Here is a 17749-nt window from a genome sequence, read left to right as displayed (position 1 = left end):
CTACAACTAGTAAAGCGATTGTATTCATACAAAAACAATGAGTGTCCTACCATGCTGAAGAATCAATAGGGTCAGTGATTTTGTAATCAATTAACAGTGGGATGCTAATAGAAGGTCATTGATGAGTATTTCTCTGTTTTATGTCCAGCAATTAAAGTCAAAGCTAAACAATGGTGTTAATCGTTTCTCAAAATTGGAAGAGACAGATCAGAGAAGTCGTCTCCTTGTCAAAGTTAATTTAGCGTTGTTTTTTCACTGTTAATAATATTCCGATCTACGGTATGTGTAATCCAATTCCGTGGAAACACAATTACGATATTTAATTTAAACAGTGTATTAAAGATTTCATAATGGACATATGGTCAATGGACTGTTTTGGATTTTAATGCTTCTAATGTGTTCGGTACTCAGTACTTCAGATGCTTTTCCGTTTATCAAATGGTTTGCATGCAGAGCCAGATTCGGACGATGAGACCCCTAGGTTATGTCATTTGTGGGCATTCTTTTATTAATTACCTAATATTGCTTTATGGACTCCATTACAGCAGTGGTTCCCAACCTTTTTGACACATTCACACTTGGCCTATTTTTGAACTTCTACTTCCCAACTACGCATAAAAACTCTACTTACATTTGTTATTCACCTTTAATAGAACATTTGCTGGAGATACGTCCAACTTGTACTATGACTTTTGTACATTTTGAAGAGTTTATAATGTATACATATATATGTATTAAAATAATACTAAATATCTAAAAATATTAGTAATACTTCACGCACATACAAAGTCAAATTTTCTCCCGAAAAATTTGCAAATTCGTCCCCGCTTGGGAAATGTTGCACGGTTGTGAAATATATTGTGACGTCATGAGTACATTTTTAAATGTGTAAAATACGAAATTTTATTTAATATAAGTACGCAAATCACCTAGGTAGATTGGAGTGGACAGTAAATTGAATTTAACGACACTTGATAAACTCAAGACTGTAGTAATATGACACCAGAATATCGGACGTCATAATAACCGTTTCAAGTCGAGAAGCATCGATTACTTTTATTCATAAATGAAATTCGTACCATTTTTTCAAATAAATGAACCAGTGAAAAAGGGGATTGAAAAAAGTAAATATAAAGTCTCGCTCGTTGTTTTCTTAGATAAATTATTAAATATGTAGATATATCGATATTTTCTTTTTTCCCCCAAAAATGAAAAATTAAATGAAATCAGCGTAAGACTAGAGTTTTTCAAATTTAAACAAATTCCTATATTGTGCCGTATTTCATTTTTTCAACCCTTTACACGGAAAATATTTGAGACAAGATTTACAAACCTTCTCCGTTACATTAAACACGAAATGGCTATAAATCCTATACCCAACCTAGAATTTTGTTCATCAACGTATTCGCTCCGAATTAGTCTCTGCGCAAGTACTGAACAGTGTAGTTTATGAATCCACACATTTGCTACGAATAAGCACTGTACAAACAACTACTGCACAGGGATCTCGTTTAGAATATTCGAAACGAGTTGCAAGTTATAACTATCTAATACTCAATTATTCAAATACAAATACCCTGTACAAGTAATTACTAAAAGGTATCAACTAAGTACTCGATCTTGTACAAATATGAGGATACATTCTCCCGGAACAGGAATCTGAAAAAGCGACTACAATGTAAACGATCTCATGGCTAGCACATTGTGCGGCCTCATGAATTTCATCGAAGCATGTACATTATAAGGTATAAAATTTAAAAACCAGCCGCCGCGACTGGTGTTGCAGCTCTTATCAACTTATTATTGGCTGGATATTTCGATTTTTTTAAAAGTAGCCTTGATGTTTCCGGGGTAATCCTATAAAGCAGTGGTTCTTAAACTTTTTGAGCCGCGCCCCGCGTATAAATTTTACTTCGTGTGATCGCAGACTTAGGACTATCTGTAACGGTGATATCTTGAAATTAATCGAGTGGCGTTATTGAGATAGAGCGAAGTAAGAGTTGCAGGGACAGCTCATATTGGTGAAATTGGCAAGAATACAAATCAAAACAAAATGTAATCGACATTTTTATGGTTGCGGATTACCGTGTTATTTTGAAGTACTGGTGCTTTTATTTTATCGACGCAATCGCAGTTTTAATTTATCACAATTAAATGAATAAAGCAACCATTTTAGATAAGTATATCAATCATGGATTGAATATTTTATTTAACAGAAAAACCATTACATATCCGTTGAAAAAGTCGGCTCTTTTAACGACTGGCGTAATCTCGAGGACTGACTCAGAAGCCGTACCGCGGGGATTTCGTTTCGATGAATATGTATTTTTCATCTACTAATATACTTTACATGTATTTTAATTGTACTAAATTAATTATACTTTCTTGGATATTATACCAGATCTATGGTGGCCCATCGTTGTCACGCGTTAAATTTAAAAAAAAAATGAAAAAATGAAATGAAAAAGCGAAAATAAAAAAAAGTTGTGAAAAAACATAAAAATAATTGAAAAAAAAGAACTGAAAAAAAAAAGTTGAAAATTAAAACGAAAAAAAAAAAGAACTGAAAAAAAAAAAAAATAAAAAAAAAAAATTAAAAAAAAAATTGGATAGAAAGAAAATAAAAAAGGTTAACAACGATGGTCCGCCTTGTGGCCCATCGTTGTCACGCGTTTTTATTTTTAGGAAATTTGATGCTGCTTGGGACCAACATTGTTAGGCTTAATCCTACACGCACAAATGTGTTTCCTGGGTTTCTTCCTGGGCAGTTGATCACACTTTATTATGTACGCGGATTGGCGTGGTATTTTAGATAGGTAATGAGTTTATTTTGTCGTGAGTCGCCGCAACCACGAGTTACCTTGAACACAAATGAATTAAAATAGAGAGACATTTTAAATTATTGTAGTTATTACGAGACAGAAAAATTTATTATAACACGAAAAAGCTGGTATTTTTAATGAACGCGGAGACCGTTTCAAGAGCCGTTACATGTAAATTTCCGATTCCATATTGTGACCTCTTGCGCCCCCCCCCCCCCCCTTCCAGTTTAAGAACCACTGCTATAAAGACACGGGGTTCAAATTGTTTGTTTGCTCCTATGGTAAGTGTCAATCCCGACGAATGCCCACAATCGTAACTAACTCTTTTTAGGTCTTACACACATGATAAATATTTGAAAATTGATAGTTTTACCCAATATTTATGCCACCCATCCAAAAAAAGCAATAGTATTTTTGCGCAAAGCATAAACTATATTTCGCACCAATATTAATGCCTGTCATAATATATGTTCGCCTGTTACTTTTTTGACAGATAAAGTTGCTTGAAATATAATATCCCATCTTGCCACAATATCGCTTTTAAAACTTTGAAACGTTTTCTCAATTTAAGGTTAAATATTCACGCGAAATAGGAGACAAATAAAATTATTGAAAAACCGTATGCTAGTAGACCTGCGGCAAGAGCTCAAGTCAAATAGAAAATATATTATTTTATATACTCCAGATTATAAGATGTTCTTGTACACTTGATATACGCCGTTATCCTCCATTCCATGCATGTAGTATATTTTTTTAATATTATTTTGGCAATGTACACCTTGTTAAAAATTTGCGATACGCATATTTTAATATCATGACATGTACCGCAAAAATAGTGCAAGTTTATGTAGTATAATTTGTATTGTAGTTCTGTCAGTTTGTTTAAATATGTTTTGTGCAAGTAGCGATACTTACATCAGGAATTTTATAATAAAATATGTATCTTTTGTTTAATATTTAGGTCTGATTGGGTGTTGATTTATCGAGTGAAGTTGGATGACTTTAACCTTAACTTCGTATATGCTGACCATACCGCCGAGCCGAGTCATCCGAGAAACATCTGCGAATAATTAATTTTTCAGGAGAATGTTCATTCGTTTTGCCGCTGCGAAAGTTTGGTCCAAATTATTGAGCATCGTTTTTTTTATTCAGCTGTTTAACGATCGCAGGTTTAAATCATTTAGTTGGGATCATACAGCCATAGAATTCTGGACACAAAATGGCTGGTGTGGCGTCACACGAGCGCTTATAACGTTACCAATGCATGTTCTCGCTTGGTTTATAGTCACTTTGGTCTGCACATGTCAATATTAACAAAGCTATTTGTAAATATTTTTTTTATTTAAAAAATTTTTTTACCTCATGTACAAAAATGTTTGAATGAATGAAGTGAATATAAAGAAAGCATTTATTTTCAAGTCCATTACGTTTTAAATATTATAGTGCTATCTCCTCAATATACAGTAATACCTCGGTGCTGCCGTGCTCGAACGGAAATTCGGTGCTCAAACACCCGAGCGTCACCGAGTGAAATGACGTCACCCGATCTGCGGATCTCTGCTGCATCTTGAGCATTCAACAAGAGAGCGATGTTTAATTAAATATATGGACACGAAAGCCAAAACGAAGTAGTACGTATATGCAATGTATGCAGAATAACGGTACGACAATCTTCACAAAACTATTTATATTTTTATCTTCATTATGTACACATTTAAATAAGTATTACACGTTTTGTTAATATTTGGGTATTTTGGAGAGCATTTGACCGAATTAAAATAATTACCATTGTTTCTTTCTTAAGGCAAAAAAAGTTTCGGTAATCGAACAAATCGGTAGTCGAACACTAATCCTGAACGAAATAAGTTTGACTATCGAGGTATCACTGTATTCTTTGTATAAAACTATGAAGAGTAAGGAGTTCTTTCAATTCAAGTCCATGGCTTGAACATGGCACTTTTTGCAGATGATGGTCTTCCTGACGTAGGGCGTTTACCTGAACCAACCGTAAATGATGATTTTACAGTTGTGGCCGATGCTGAACCTATTCTGTGCTGCTGCTGCTTCATTTTCTTGTAGGCTTCTAAACTATTACAGGAATAGTCCATTCCACTGTCCATACGTACACCATTCCTATTTGGAACATCTTCATGTTTGTTTGCTTCGTTTGTCAGACCTAATACCATTGTTTTTTGTCGACCAGATGGTGGTTTGGAAGTTTGTGACCTGGCAGAAACTCTGTCTGACGGAGATCTTGATTTTCGATTCCGATACCATATTGCTTCAGGACTGTTTTCAGTTCCATCAGTACTATTGCTGTCAAGGGTCGAAAGATCTGATCGTTTCCATAGCTGAATAGGCTGTATATATATAATGATGAGCAATGAAACAAAAAATTTACACATTTTTACTTATTCAACAACTGTGAGCAGAGAAAACAGTCACTGCATCAATAGAGTTTGAGAATTGATTTCAAACCAACGGGCACACAACACGAACGGAGCAGTTAACATTTTGGTGTAAACAATCACATGCATTTTCAAGCTTATGTCAGTGTTATTGTTATGACTGAGTTACCACATCAATTCACTATTAACACTTTGGCATACTTATTGAACACCATTATTGCCTGAATTTCTGTTGTGTTATGTGGACCCGTTCATTAAACATGAAATTAACCTTGGTGTTGCAAGTTGATGGAATGGAAAGCAGAGATGTCCATCCTTAGTGGCGAGGTGGCAGCAATTGCGAAACAACACTCAGGCATGGATTCAAAGAGGCAGGGTATTTAACGTCAAAAAGTGGTCTACCTACCTAGTGTTATGTTATAGCAGACATGGTAGGCGAATTCAATCAACACAATTATGCAATAGAAGTATGATTGGTACATCACCAAAAAAATAGAACCACCTGTGTGGAGAGATTTTCTTGTAGAGCGCCGATATGAATACCAGAATCACTGCGATAGGTTGTTGTCTCTAAGGTAGATTCTCTTGACGAATTGGCATAGCTATCATCTGGTAGATTTGTAACTTTTTGAAGCGTTTTTTGAAGAGCTTCATTCTCCTTTTCAAGGATTTGCTTTCGAATATCATTCGCTTCTATTTGTTTCTGCATGTCAAGAAAAATGTCCCCACTCCCTGTTTAAAAAAACAAGATGTTTATTTCAACTCTAATCTAATGAAATTTTGTAGGGCAAAATTTAAGGTATTTTCAATATGTTTTTAATAAATAGATTTTACTTTAATTCATTTTTTTTGAAAAACTGCAAAGTCATTGCATCAGTAAGATTTTGACCTGTTGTCTATTTCATCCATAATTTAAAAAAGCTGAAGCTTTGGCTCAGAAGTAAATTGTCTTAAGTTCTGTTCATGAATTATAACTACAAGACCGACAGACAGTAGTACGTCAATCACTTAAATAGAGAAGTAATTTAAAACAGAAAATTGCTATAATTATATATGCCTAATATCGCTTATAAACAATCGAGATTGTGAAACAATATTAAAAATAAAGAAAAAAGCACTTTTAGGGATGAACATATCAAATCAAAAAGAAAATTATGGTTTCCAAGCATTATAAATCTCCCCATCATGGAGAATATAATTCCATATTGTTAATTTCCTATAATCGAGGTGAACATACTATTACTACGCATATAATTACATATCTGTATTAATTATTTGAAGAGCATAGTGGTTAAAACGAAGCACAAATTACAAATCCATTTTTCCAATCTATATATCCCTATCACAACGGTTCTCAACCGGGGGCCTGTGGCTCACCAAGGGGGCCACAGAGCAGTTGGAAATGGGCCAAAATGCTAGGGATTTGATTTTTTGTTGAGCATAGGTTGCTTGAACATAATGGCATTTGGAATCTACCCATAGAAATAACACTCCAAATGCCATGAGTGCTAAAAGTTCTCTAGAATGTGCTAAAAGTGCACGGGTGCTCTGGAAGGGGGCCACAAGCCATAAGAGATTGGAAACCACTGCCCTATCATATTGAAAATAAAAGCCTCATGGCAATATGTTAAATAGGATAGGACTTGCACATTTATCCAGGGTAAATGCTTTATGTGTCTAATATTTTCTCAGATAATAAATGCAAAACATTGCTTATTAATTACCTTGTACCATAGGTGATGAAACGTTTGCCTGATTAAGATCAGGATAAGCAACAATCAATCTCTCTCTCTCAATATAATGATTCACAGTTGATCTCAACTCTTCGTTCTCTGAACGCAGTATTTCTAAACTTTGTTGCAAGGACTTGACCTCATCAGTTTGTACATGTTCCATGGCCTGTGAAATAAAAGTCTGTGATAGTACTCAAGTCAATCTAAATCTGTGAAATCCACCCAAATGTAGACTAAAATCCACCAATATGATGGATGTTTAAGTGTGGGTATTGAAGGACTGAAGTTATATACATAAATTCTAACTTCTAAACACATTCATGCATAAGGGAGGGCTTGCAATCAATTAACAATGAATAGTCTATGACTACTTTACCTTTGCTCATAATGAATTCAAGTGGTTTTTGAGAAAAAAGTCGGTACAATCAAACTGATCAATAAATAACAGACAAAAACAAATAAAATGATCTGATTATGTCACTATTCAAAGTATAAGAATAATATGCTGTTTTCAAAATAATATGATTATATAGCTTGAAGTTATTAGATCCGGCCAGATGGATTGATATAGGAAAGATGCTAAAGGTCATGCTTCAAATGCATCCGGAAAAAGACACTAAATTAAAATTAAACTAAACTGCCAGGCATACCATGGTAGAAGTGGGTTTTATTGAAGCTTACCGAACGGGTTTTATTGGAGCTTACCGAACCAAAGCTATTGCAAGCATTGTCTATAACAAACAAAAATGATTGAACCACATACATTATTGTGCACAGATGCCATTTTTTCATCATTTCGATTTTTTTCAAATTCCTCCAAATTGATTATTGCAACATCTCTTTCTTCCTCGAGTGTAAGAATCTGTTCTCTTAATTTTTCACAATCTTCAGTGATATTCTCCATTCTACTCAACAAATTTTTCTGTTTCTCTTGAAGCATCTAAACACAGCAACAGTGTTATTCGTTGGGATTTTTATCAAAATAATATTTTTATCCATGAAAACTATTGAAGTAGTAAGTGGTGACTTCGAACAACCAAAGAAATTTCTATCATGCTGATTTGAGGTAAATAAAGATTTGATCACTAAACTTTCATTCCTGGTTTTATTCAATTGTGTTATGATTAGGGCTGGGAATTTCAGGAAAAACACTTTAACCGTTAACCGGGTAAAATTAACCGGTTAACCGCAGCGTGACGTTTCACGTAATAATTATAATTTCAGCTTGTTACGTCACAATGGTTATAAAGCAATTTCGCGTGTTCTCATCGGTATCGCTCAAAATTATTCACGAATCGAGATAGTTTCATGATTCCTCTGCTGCAAAAGATAGGCAGCGTGGTTCGGGCATGTGTAAATATCTTAGAAAACCCGATTCTGTTGTTAAACATCATTTATGTGACAAATTTTTAGTGTTCGATGTGCAAATTCTACTTCGAGATATATATCATAAAGAAAAACGGCATCAACTGCACACTTGTTGTATGACATTGAATATCCGATTTTGCAATGAAGTCGTGAACAATATATTTCGAAATCGACCGAAAACTGAATCTGAATTTATCATTGTAAATTTTCATTATCAGCAACCTTGATACTTTATTTATTTTTCCATTATTAATATTTTTCACATTTATTGATTCCTTTCCCACACAGATAGTAATATTTTTTTTAATTAAACGCCGCAAGAGATAAATTTGCGATGACGTAATCATATTTGACGATATTGTACGGCATGAAGATTTGATTTGTACCTGAGATGTCAGTTAACAGTTAAAATAAATCATAACCGTTAACCATCTGAAATCGGTTAACCATTCCCAGCCCTAGTTATGATAGCTATATGATTTAATACATTGAATATGTATTATCATATCAATTACCCAATCTTATCTTCAAGAGCTGTTGCAATGAAGAAACAGTGTTTTATAACAGTGGTTCTCAACCGCCGGTCCGCGGACCGGTGCAGGTCCGCGAAGCTTTTTTTTCGATCCGCGAGAAAATTTAGTTGTTTTTATGTCGTCTCAATCGCTGTACCGAAGACGAGTTTGCGTTGGTTTATTACGCAAGTTCTCTTCCGCCGTCATATTACGACGTCTTTCGCGACATCGTGGCGACGTCTTCCGCGACATCTTGGCGCCGAGTAATCACACTTTTCGCTTTTTCGGCTCCAATTCATTGCAAATGCGCTCATTCGAATCTCGCAAGATTTAGAAACCTAAAAATCGGCACGCATGCTTTTTCTGTTCTGCGTCCTTTTCCTGATTAATATGACCATCCACATAAAACGTTATGCATATATCTTTGTTTAAACCAGAAAACTGTCAAGAACAGTATAATATTCCAGTAAGACAGGAACTTGTTGCAGCCCTGCAGGTAGTCACGAGACGCGCAAAAAGCATCGACTGCAGAGATTTTTCCCAGTATTTTGAGCAGGCACAGTAGAATTTTGATCCTGGTGTCAAGTTACCGACGACTTGTCATTGTAATTTCATTTCATTTGAGACGTCGATCAACTGCAGAGGGATTAATATGATAAACCCGATAAAAAAGAAAAAGCTTGATTAATATTTGTGATTCTACTTTACAGTCCAGATTTAAAAAAAAGAATCACTGCCCCAATTTGGGATATCTTTTGATAACGAATACGCATCGCTTAGTAATCGAGCAAACATTTTCATCACTAGCTTTAATTAAAACAAAGCAAAGAAATCGGTCGCACGCCGGTGAAGAGCTACGTGTTGCAGAAACTTCTTTGAGGCCTCGTTTGCAATCCTATATTGGAAACGAAACAGCAGCAAATTTATCGCTAGAGTTAATTGTGTTTGTTCATGATTTGGCTTGTACATGTTGTTTATGTCAGATGTTTTATGTGTGCCTTTCCTACGCATAATGGGTGCCCAACACTGCATTTCATTACGCAAACATATGGGGTTGTTTTCTGTTTCACCCATTTCAATTTTTGGCTACATTATTTGATAGTTTTTCTTCGTGTGAAATTTGTTCGAGTGTGCCTTTTTGTCTAGAAGCATATTGAGTGCCCGACACTGCATTATATTACGCAAATTTATGTTATTCTTTTCTGTTCCGGTCATGTCAATTTTTGCCGGTCCGCGAGTATATTTAATTTAATTCTACCGGTCCGCCAGGGTAGAAAGGTTGGGAACCACTGTTTAACATCAAGAATTCAAGAAAAATACCACCAATTAATTCGATAGCTTTCACAAAGAGAGACAAATATAGAAAATAGATATTCTATAGATTAGATGCACAAAAACAAGCTACAGTACTTTTTCATGCTGCAAAACATTTTCATTCTTTGTTAATTCTCTTTCGTACAGCTGTTTGTTATGATTGAGAAAGTTCTTTGTCTCATCGAGTTCCTCCTGAACTCTAGACAATTCAGTTTTGAATTTTAAAGCATCCTTTTTATATTGTTGACCTTCTATCGCTTCTTCTTTGAGCTGAGACATTCCAGTTTCTGTTAGAAATGTGGCAAATTCAGGATATTTTTATGCAGAAAAACTTTTGGACTGGTAAGTAACTTTCACGATGTGTAACTTTCAAGATGAAAAAGTTTGCTTAGGATAAGTTAGAATTTACACTTTTATTCTGGGGAGAGGAAAGTCTATAAGACGACCTAATCATATGGCGAACCATGGCCTCTTGTCCAGTTGCCCGTTCATGTAGGGTATGGGACAGTTAGCCAGTTACTTGTTTTCAGATAAATGAACTTGATGGTGGAGGAAGCCTTAATCAACCAGCAGTTAGGTGAACCACCCTATCTTATTTAGATCTTTTTTATTGCTCCCGATCTTATTTAAGAATTAGATTGAATTAAACAGGGACACCACTTTTGTTCACAAGATTTTGCAATATTATATTTAGTGGGTTATACAAGTCGAGTACAGATAGCAAACAATATTATCAAAAATATGGAAGATAAAGAAATACTGTTGACTACTGACCCATTGTTAATTGATTTCTATGTTTTTGCAGTAATTCATCTTTCAATTCTGATATTTGCCAATGACATTTGTCAATTTCTTCTTGCATTCCTGTCCTGATGCTTTCTAATGTTGAGATCTTCCTTTTCAAATCTTTTTCATTCTGAACAGTTCAAGTTTAAAACCATGAAAGTAGGCTATATATAGATTTAAAACTCAACAGTGTGTTATTATTGTAGCATATATAGCTTGTGAATTAAATATACTGTAATGTATATTCAAATGATCAAATGGATTTCAGATGATTTGAAACCTGCAAAGGTGCGATTGTATGTGTGTACTTGATGCTTAGCCAACCACTGTGATGATATGAGAACAATGATTTTGTGATGGAAAAGCATGCCCCACAATATCAAATTAAATAGATTAAACAGAAGAAGAAATTGAGATGAAGATATTTCCATGACTGTCAAAGAGCCTAAAATTTTATTCCACCAAGTTCTCAAATTAATGTTAAAATGTCTTTAATGTAATTGCATTACCTCTTTCAATATGTATTCCTTTCTTCTAAATTCTTCCCTCAGTTCTTCTTCTTTTCTTTCATAAACAGATTGACATTGCTTGAGTTCTGATCTTGCTTGTTGTTCACTCTTTTTCAGGGTTGCCAGATCTGCTTTTAATGGTGTTACTTGGTTTACCAAGTGAGACATATGCCTGCATATTCTTGATAGGTCTTTTGATTGATGCTTTCCCCATCTTAGAAATAAACAGTGTAAATGGCAATGGCTTCAAAATCACTTGAAAGTGGGATTTTTCCATTCATTCCATGTGTTAAAACTAAGAAGCTCTAAATTTGGTTCTAATAGTAAAAAATACAGAGTATTGCAATATTTCGTAAATAATTTCGAAAATAATAAAATATAAATATTTGAAAAATGATCTGGTGATGGAATATTTTATCTGCAGAATCATTCATAAAGAATAATAATAGTTTAGATTAAGATAAATGTACACTGATAAAGATGGAAATTGCCAATTTCTACAATAAATTTTGCACTTCCATTTGGAGATTAAATTTTATATCAACTTCTGCAATATAAAGATAGCAAGTCACCTTCGACTCTCATATTAAATTAATGAGCTTTTTGTAAAATTTGAAATGTAACTTATAATATGTTGCTGACTTGTTTTATTTTCCATAACACTATCTACTGCAAATACAATGTTTAAGATCAAAATTGCTCTGTGTTTGACTACTGACAAACAACAATACTTACAATTTTTTTTATTCATATACCATACCTGACTAAGTCAGCAAGTGACATGGGAACAGACTCTTTATATCTTGCTTGATAATCTTCCAAAGCAGTAGGAAGGTTCTGAGATTTACAAAGATCGATGATTGTCCTGAAAACATATACCAGTATAGTATGCTTATTATTGAACTGGATATAATTGAAAAAAAATTCAAATTTCTCAAAAAATCAGATTCAAACATAGATTTTGGACTGTTGGATTAGAATCAACTTGAATTGATATTGATATTAATTGAACCATTTGGAAAAAATAAAAAGTAATGAGGTAGACAATATTTGCTTTAAAAAAAACTTTTTTTTATATTTTTACCAATACAAAACAATCATTCTAAAGTTATTCTAACTAACCTCCCAACATCATTCAAACAGTTTTGTGTTCGAGAACATATTTCACAAGTAGAATACGCCGTTTCATAAGTTTGACAACTTATTGTTCGAACATCTCGGGATATATCTTAAATGAGATAATATAAAAGGAAACTTTCATAAACAATTGGTACAAGGAATATCATTAATTAAATATTTCCATGAATAAAAATTTCCTATTTATCTTGATGGAAGATAAACAAGAAGACAAGTAACTATATCATGTAAACTACATGCATAAATAATTTTTCCCTGAGAAAAGTTTTCAAATGCCTCATTGATATTAAAACGTGAACAAAATTTAAATTGGTTTAACAAGATGATTTATGAGAAAACCCTAGTGGTATGGTTAAAATATCAATTTGTCATCAAATCTGCTAGTTATTTGCATATTGATATAATAATACCTTTATCTGAAAAATTATCAGGTTCTTTGTGTTTAACATGAACTGGGTCTAGTTCTTTGACGCTTTTTGATTCTGGTTTCACATGATGTCTTATCTTTGCCTCTTCTTGTTTGATAGCGCTCGAAGGCTTTGCACTCACCTAAATGAAAGAGATAAGATAGTAGATTGAAGGAGATAAGAAAATATTACTTGATAATGAAAATACTAAACTGACTTACTGTATGACAGTTATGGGTACGTCAAAGTAAGAAAAAATTGTGGATTCATGATAGGGTATTCTTACAATACCACTATGGATATGAATTTCTTTGTATTACCGCATATAATGTGTAATTCGAACTCATGCAACACAAATAATAGACAAACCTCTTTTGCAAGCCTTTGTAACAACACAGCAATTTGTGTTATTCTTTCCCAGCATTGCTTTGTTGTTAAACCAATTGACATCGATTTCAGAGATTTTCCTCTTCTTGAAACTGGACTGATATTTTGTGATGCCTCATTTTTAACATTCAACAATATTTCATTAAAATGCATGAAACTTTGTAGAAGATACACCAATCTAAAATAACACAGAAACAAGATTAACTGTTAATACAGTATATATTTTTAATTGATTGCTAGTTATTATGTATTCCATCAAGATGGAGAAGAGGTACATTTAGTTTTCTTCAATAGTATTTTTAGTATGTTTTTTTCTTGAATAAATGATGCAAATAAATGGATACCAGGCTAACATAAAAGCAATAATTGAATTGCACAAATGTTATGACTTCAAAAACAAGAAACAGTTTTATAGAAGTAGATAATTATTCGTAATAGGAAACTTGGCAACTTATTAGACCTAATTTTCTCCCTATCAAGCATTTAACAAGTTGTAGAAATAATTTACAGCAGAATGTTCCAAGTAAGTTTGGCATTATAGCATCATTGAATTAGGAAGAAATTTATCAAAAATACAAATCACTGAATGTGGATATATATATAGAATGTTCATACAAATAATGATGGGCATAATTATGAAGGTGTATTAAATGTAAAAAAAACTTATATAAACACTCATTACAATAAAACAAACCTGTTTGAAATATATATTGAGAACTGACCTGATAACAAAACTTTGATTGTAACAGATTCTTGTGAACAACCTGTATATATATATATTTAATGGTAGGCCTACCTGTCAATTACTAAATCGTATAGCATGATATGAGACATTTGACATTCCTCGTCATCATCCTTGTTGTGTTGACATCTATCAAGAAGATTCTTGATATCTACATCACAAGATGATTTATCCGGAAACTTCCATGATTGATACCGAACCTAAGAAAATCAAGGTATATCAACAAAAATAATGGCTTAAACCCAACGAAACGAGGGCATTAGAATAGTTGAACTACAAAGTTCTCATTGGCTAACTCGAAACCATCTGGCTTGTGATTAAGTCATTTAATGGTTGAGCTTGTTTGTATTTGACGCCTCGTTTTATTCATATGAATATTATTTAGCCACGTTGAGAAATATTGAGCTATATGTCAGTAGAAACAATTTATCAATGCAAATTTGATTCGTATTTAAGCCGATATTGTAAAAATGAGGTACTGAAATGCAACTACAGAACAAATTAGGATAGGATTTACATATTTATCCTGGGGGAGAGGAAAGTCGCTAAGGCCCAATCATATGGCGAACCACAGCTTTTCGTCCGGTTACCAGTCCAAGTCGGGTATGGAATTAGATAGCCAATTATTTGTTTTCCGAAGGACGGACTTGACAATTAACAAGTAACAACATATACTATAGTGTTATAACACGTGTATACTAAAAAAATTTGAACATACAATTTATATCATTCCTGAAATAATAATCTATCATGAGCCTAACTTGAAACTAAATCAAGGAAATCTTGTCAAAGAATAAGAATAGTCATCATATGTTCAAATTCATCAATAATTTTACATTGGACAGTGACAATGCCTGTATAGGCAAAATCTGGTGACAATGTGAAAAATTCTGACGACTGGGTATATAATAATATATTGTAACTTGTAAGTCATTGATGATGATTCATGATTAGGCCTACCTAATAAATGACAAATTCAAGTCCATTTTAAGGTTGCCATTAAATTAGTTGGCAACTATCGAGAATTTGGCAATAATATCACAAACAGACATTTAGTTCACACAAACTTACCAATCCAACACGAGAATGCACATCATCGAGAATCGTTTGTAAATCACTCACATCCTGTCTTAAACTATGGATGCAATACTCTCCACCAAGTAAACTGGCCATTCCTTTTAACGTTTTATCAAATTTTAAACACTTTTCACAACTTGGCAACTATCTTTTTTCTGTTATTTAGGTTTGAAAAAAGATTGTGTAGTTATTTTTTATATAAAACTGTTTAGTTCAATATACAGATATATGAATCATCTATCCAATCAGTAAACATAACTCCTTGTTGATTTTGCATTTAAAATCTTATTATTCCGCTACAAATACTCATGAGTAAACGCAAAGTACACTTGAGTAAACGCCGTGACTTCTTAAAATAACGCCAAACAAAACTCTGATGTGAATGAGTGCCGCGACTGCTTATATACCGTAACGCGAACGGTGAAGCCAGCAAACACAACCAACGTCGATCATAAAGACGTCATGGCGACGGATGTAAACAAAAACACGGAACTTGCTGCAGATATTCGTCTCGGGGCTGCCACCTTGCGCTTGTAAAATATAGAATCACTTTATTTCGTGGAATCATAGCTTGTCACGCGGCTCCCAAACTTTTTGTTCGTGCGGCTCCAAATTATCATGGAAAAAAATCAAGGCGCACTTTCACGAAAAAAATTCTCCTTTTAAATAAAACTCAGTATCGTGATCGCTGATGTGTACTTCATGCCTTTCAAAGTTTGTAAACATGTAGGCCTAAGGAACAAAGTCAACTCTTTTTCTATTTCACTACTGCCAGATTTTACTTTGAAATGCTGAAAAAAATCACTCATGTTCACTAAACTCGATTCAGCAGATAAATAAACTGCAGCTCGCAAAATTGCTGCAGGTAGTTTGTGTTGTTTTATACCGAGCGACCAAAACAAAATTGGTTGATTGAAAATGCGCTATGAAAAGGGGCAGCGGTGTGGCTCAACGGGCTAAGCGTTAGGAATACGCTCGCCACCGCACCTGTAATTACTCTGCGTCGGTTCGCAGGTTCGAATCCCATGCAGGGATGGTTAAGTGCGAGAGGATTGCTGGCAGTGTTCCCTCTAAGGCAGTGGTTCTTAAAGTATGGGTCGCGACCCAAACATGGGTCGCGGAAGGTTTAAAAATGGGTCGCGACAAGGTCGTCAATGCAAGGGCAATCTAAGAGGAGAAGGACGAATTTTCAGCTTTCCCAATGTTTCAATTTAGCTTTTAAACTCTGGGATATTTGCAAATAATGAAATATAAAATTTCATTCACGGAAAGAACTGTCTTGAGCTCATTGTTACATCACAATTCTGATATGCCAGTCACGTGTATTATTTTTATGGTATCGGTAACCATGCACGTCGCTTGTCGTTGTGTCGACCGCGTGGAATGTCGTCTTAGTGGATTAAAATAACCAAAAATGGGTGTCTTTTTGGTAATGTAAATTGTAATAGACGACGCAATAAAAAAGCTCGCTTCTCGACATTAGATTATTCAATATCTAGAGAAAATGTGACTTCATCTCGAGGCACCATTTACCGCGAACGAAGCAGTGTGTGCACATTTGATGAGTAAAAAGTTGTATATTGCGAGAGATACCGAAGGCCAGCTAGGATGTCGTGTTTGCGACGGACAGCGGACGCCTTTTCTGCCACAATTCGCGACAAGGCACTTGTGCGAGCGAGGATATTTGGCACTGACGGTTATCAAAACTAAGCTCGCAATCGCCTCGATACCCGTGACAACTTGCGTATTGCGTTAAGTAAAATAGAGCTGTGTATTGAAGATATAATGAAAAGGAAATTTCAGTTTCATCAATCTCACTGAGTCAATGGACTGTTTCTAATAAATAGTTGTCTGTATTTGAGTCAAACTGTACTAACATTAAAAACACATTTTGCGTTATTTAGGATTGGGTCGCGAGTATTCATAAAACTCAGATTTGGGTCGCGCTCGAAAAAGTTTAAGAACCACTGCTCTAAGGTGTGCTTTCAGAGGCTGCGCACACGCATACTTTTACTGCGCACAGACGTATTTCGATGTAATGTAACAATGTGCCTGGTTGGCGGGTTGAGAAAGTTTGTTGTTGGCCCACTTATTACCCGGTTAGAACGCCAAAATTTCTTCATTGGTTTTTGCACAAATATTAGTCATTTCCAAAAAAGTGCGCACACACCAAAATTTCTGCGCACACATACTACAAAAAATAAGAGGGAACATTGAATTTGCTGGACTCCTCGCCGTCGTTGGGTGGTTCACATAACCGCTGGTCGGTTACGGTTTCCTCCACCACCAAGTCCATGCTTTCGAAAACAAACAATATAACTAATCCCCTACCCGACTTGGAATGATAACCGGACGAGAGGCCGTGGTTATGGCCGCCATATGGATAAGCCGTCTTATCGGCTTTCCTCTCCCCCGGGATAAATATGTAAATCCTATCCTATCCTAAAAACGCACGGACCTGCATTTCTACTGTTTTATGTTCCTACTGGTGTCTTTTTCCTTCCGTTGATAGCAAACAACGGATATTAATCTATTATTTATTTCTAT

General features: G+C 34.5%; 1 protein-coding gene across 1 annotated transcript; it reads right to left on the bottom strand.

Annotated features, from left to right (window-relative positions):
- Nucleotides 1–4192: 4192 nt before the first annotated feature.
- On the bottom strand, nt 4193–15564 carry LOC144422103 (coiled-coil domain-containing protein 157-like). Its single transcript, XM_078111913.1, has 13 exons — nt 15197–15564; nt 14180–14325; nt 13366–13561; nt 13000–13138; nt 12575–12680; nt 12213–12317; nt 11453–11666; nt 10932–11073; nt 10254–10444; nt 7727–7903; nt 6955–7129; nt 5733–5962; nt 4193–5182 (listed from the first exon to the last, which is right to left on the bottom strand). Exons 1-13 carry the CDS (start codon nt 15296–15298, stop codon nt 4754–4756), a joined length of 2352 nt encoding a protein of 783 aa, XP_077968039.1. The 5' UTR covers nt 15299–15564; the 3' UTR covers nt 4193–4753.
- Nucleotides 15565–17749: the final 2185 nt, after the last annotated feature.

Source organism: Styela clava, chromosome 4 (genome assembly GCF_964204865.1).
Source record: "Styela clava chromosome 4, kaStyClav1.hap1.2, whole genome shotgun sequence".
Lineage (NCBI taxonomy): Eukaryota > Metazoa > Chordata > Ascidiacea > Stolidobranchia > Styelidae > Styela > Styela clava.
Note: the sequence above shows the minus strand (reverse complement) of the source record. Positions and strands in the feature narration are given on the sequence as shown.

Coding starts and splice junctions, on each gene's coding strand:
- LOC144422103 (XM_078111913.1), bottom strand. CDS start 15,298: ATGGCCAGTTTACTTGGTGGAGAGTATTGCATCCATAGTTTAAGACAG. Junction 13,562..14,179: donor TACGATTTAGTAATTGACAG/GTAGGCCTACCA, acceptor GTGTTATTTTAG/ATTGGTGTATCTTCTACAAA. Junction 11,074..11,452: donor AGGAATACATATTGAAAGAG/GTAATGCAATTA, acceptor TGAACTGTTCAG/AATGAAAAAGATTTGAAAAG.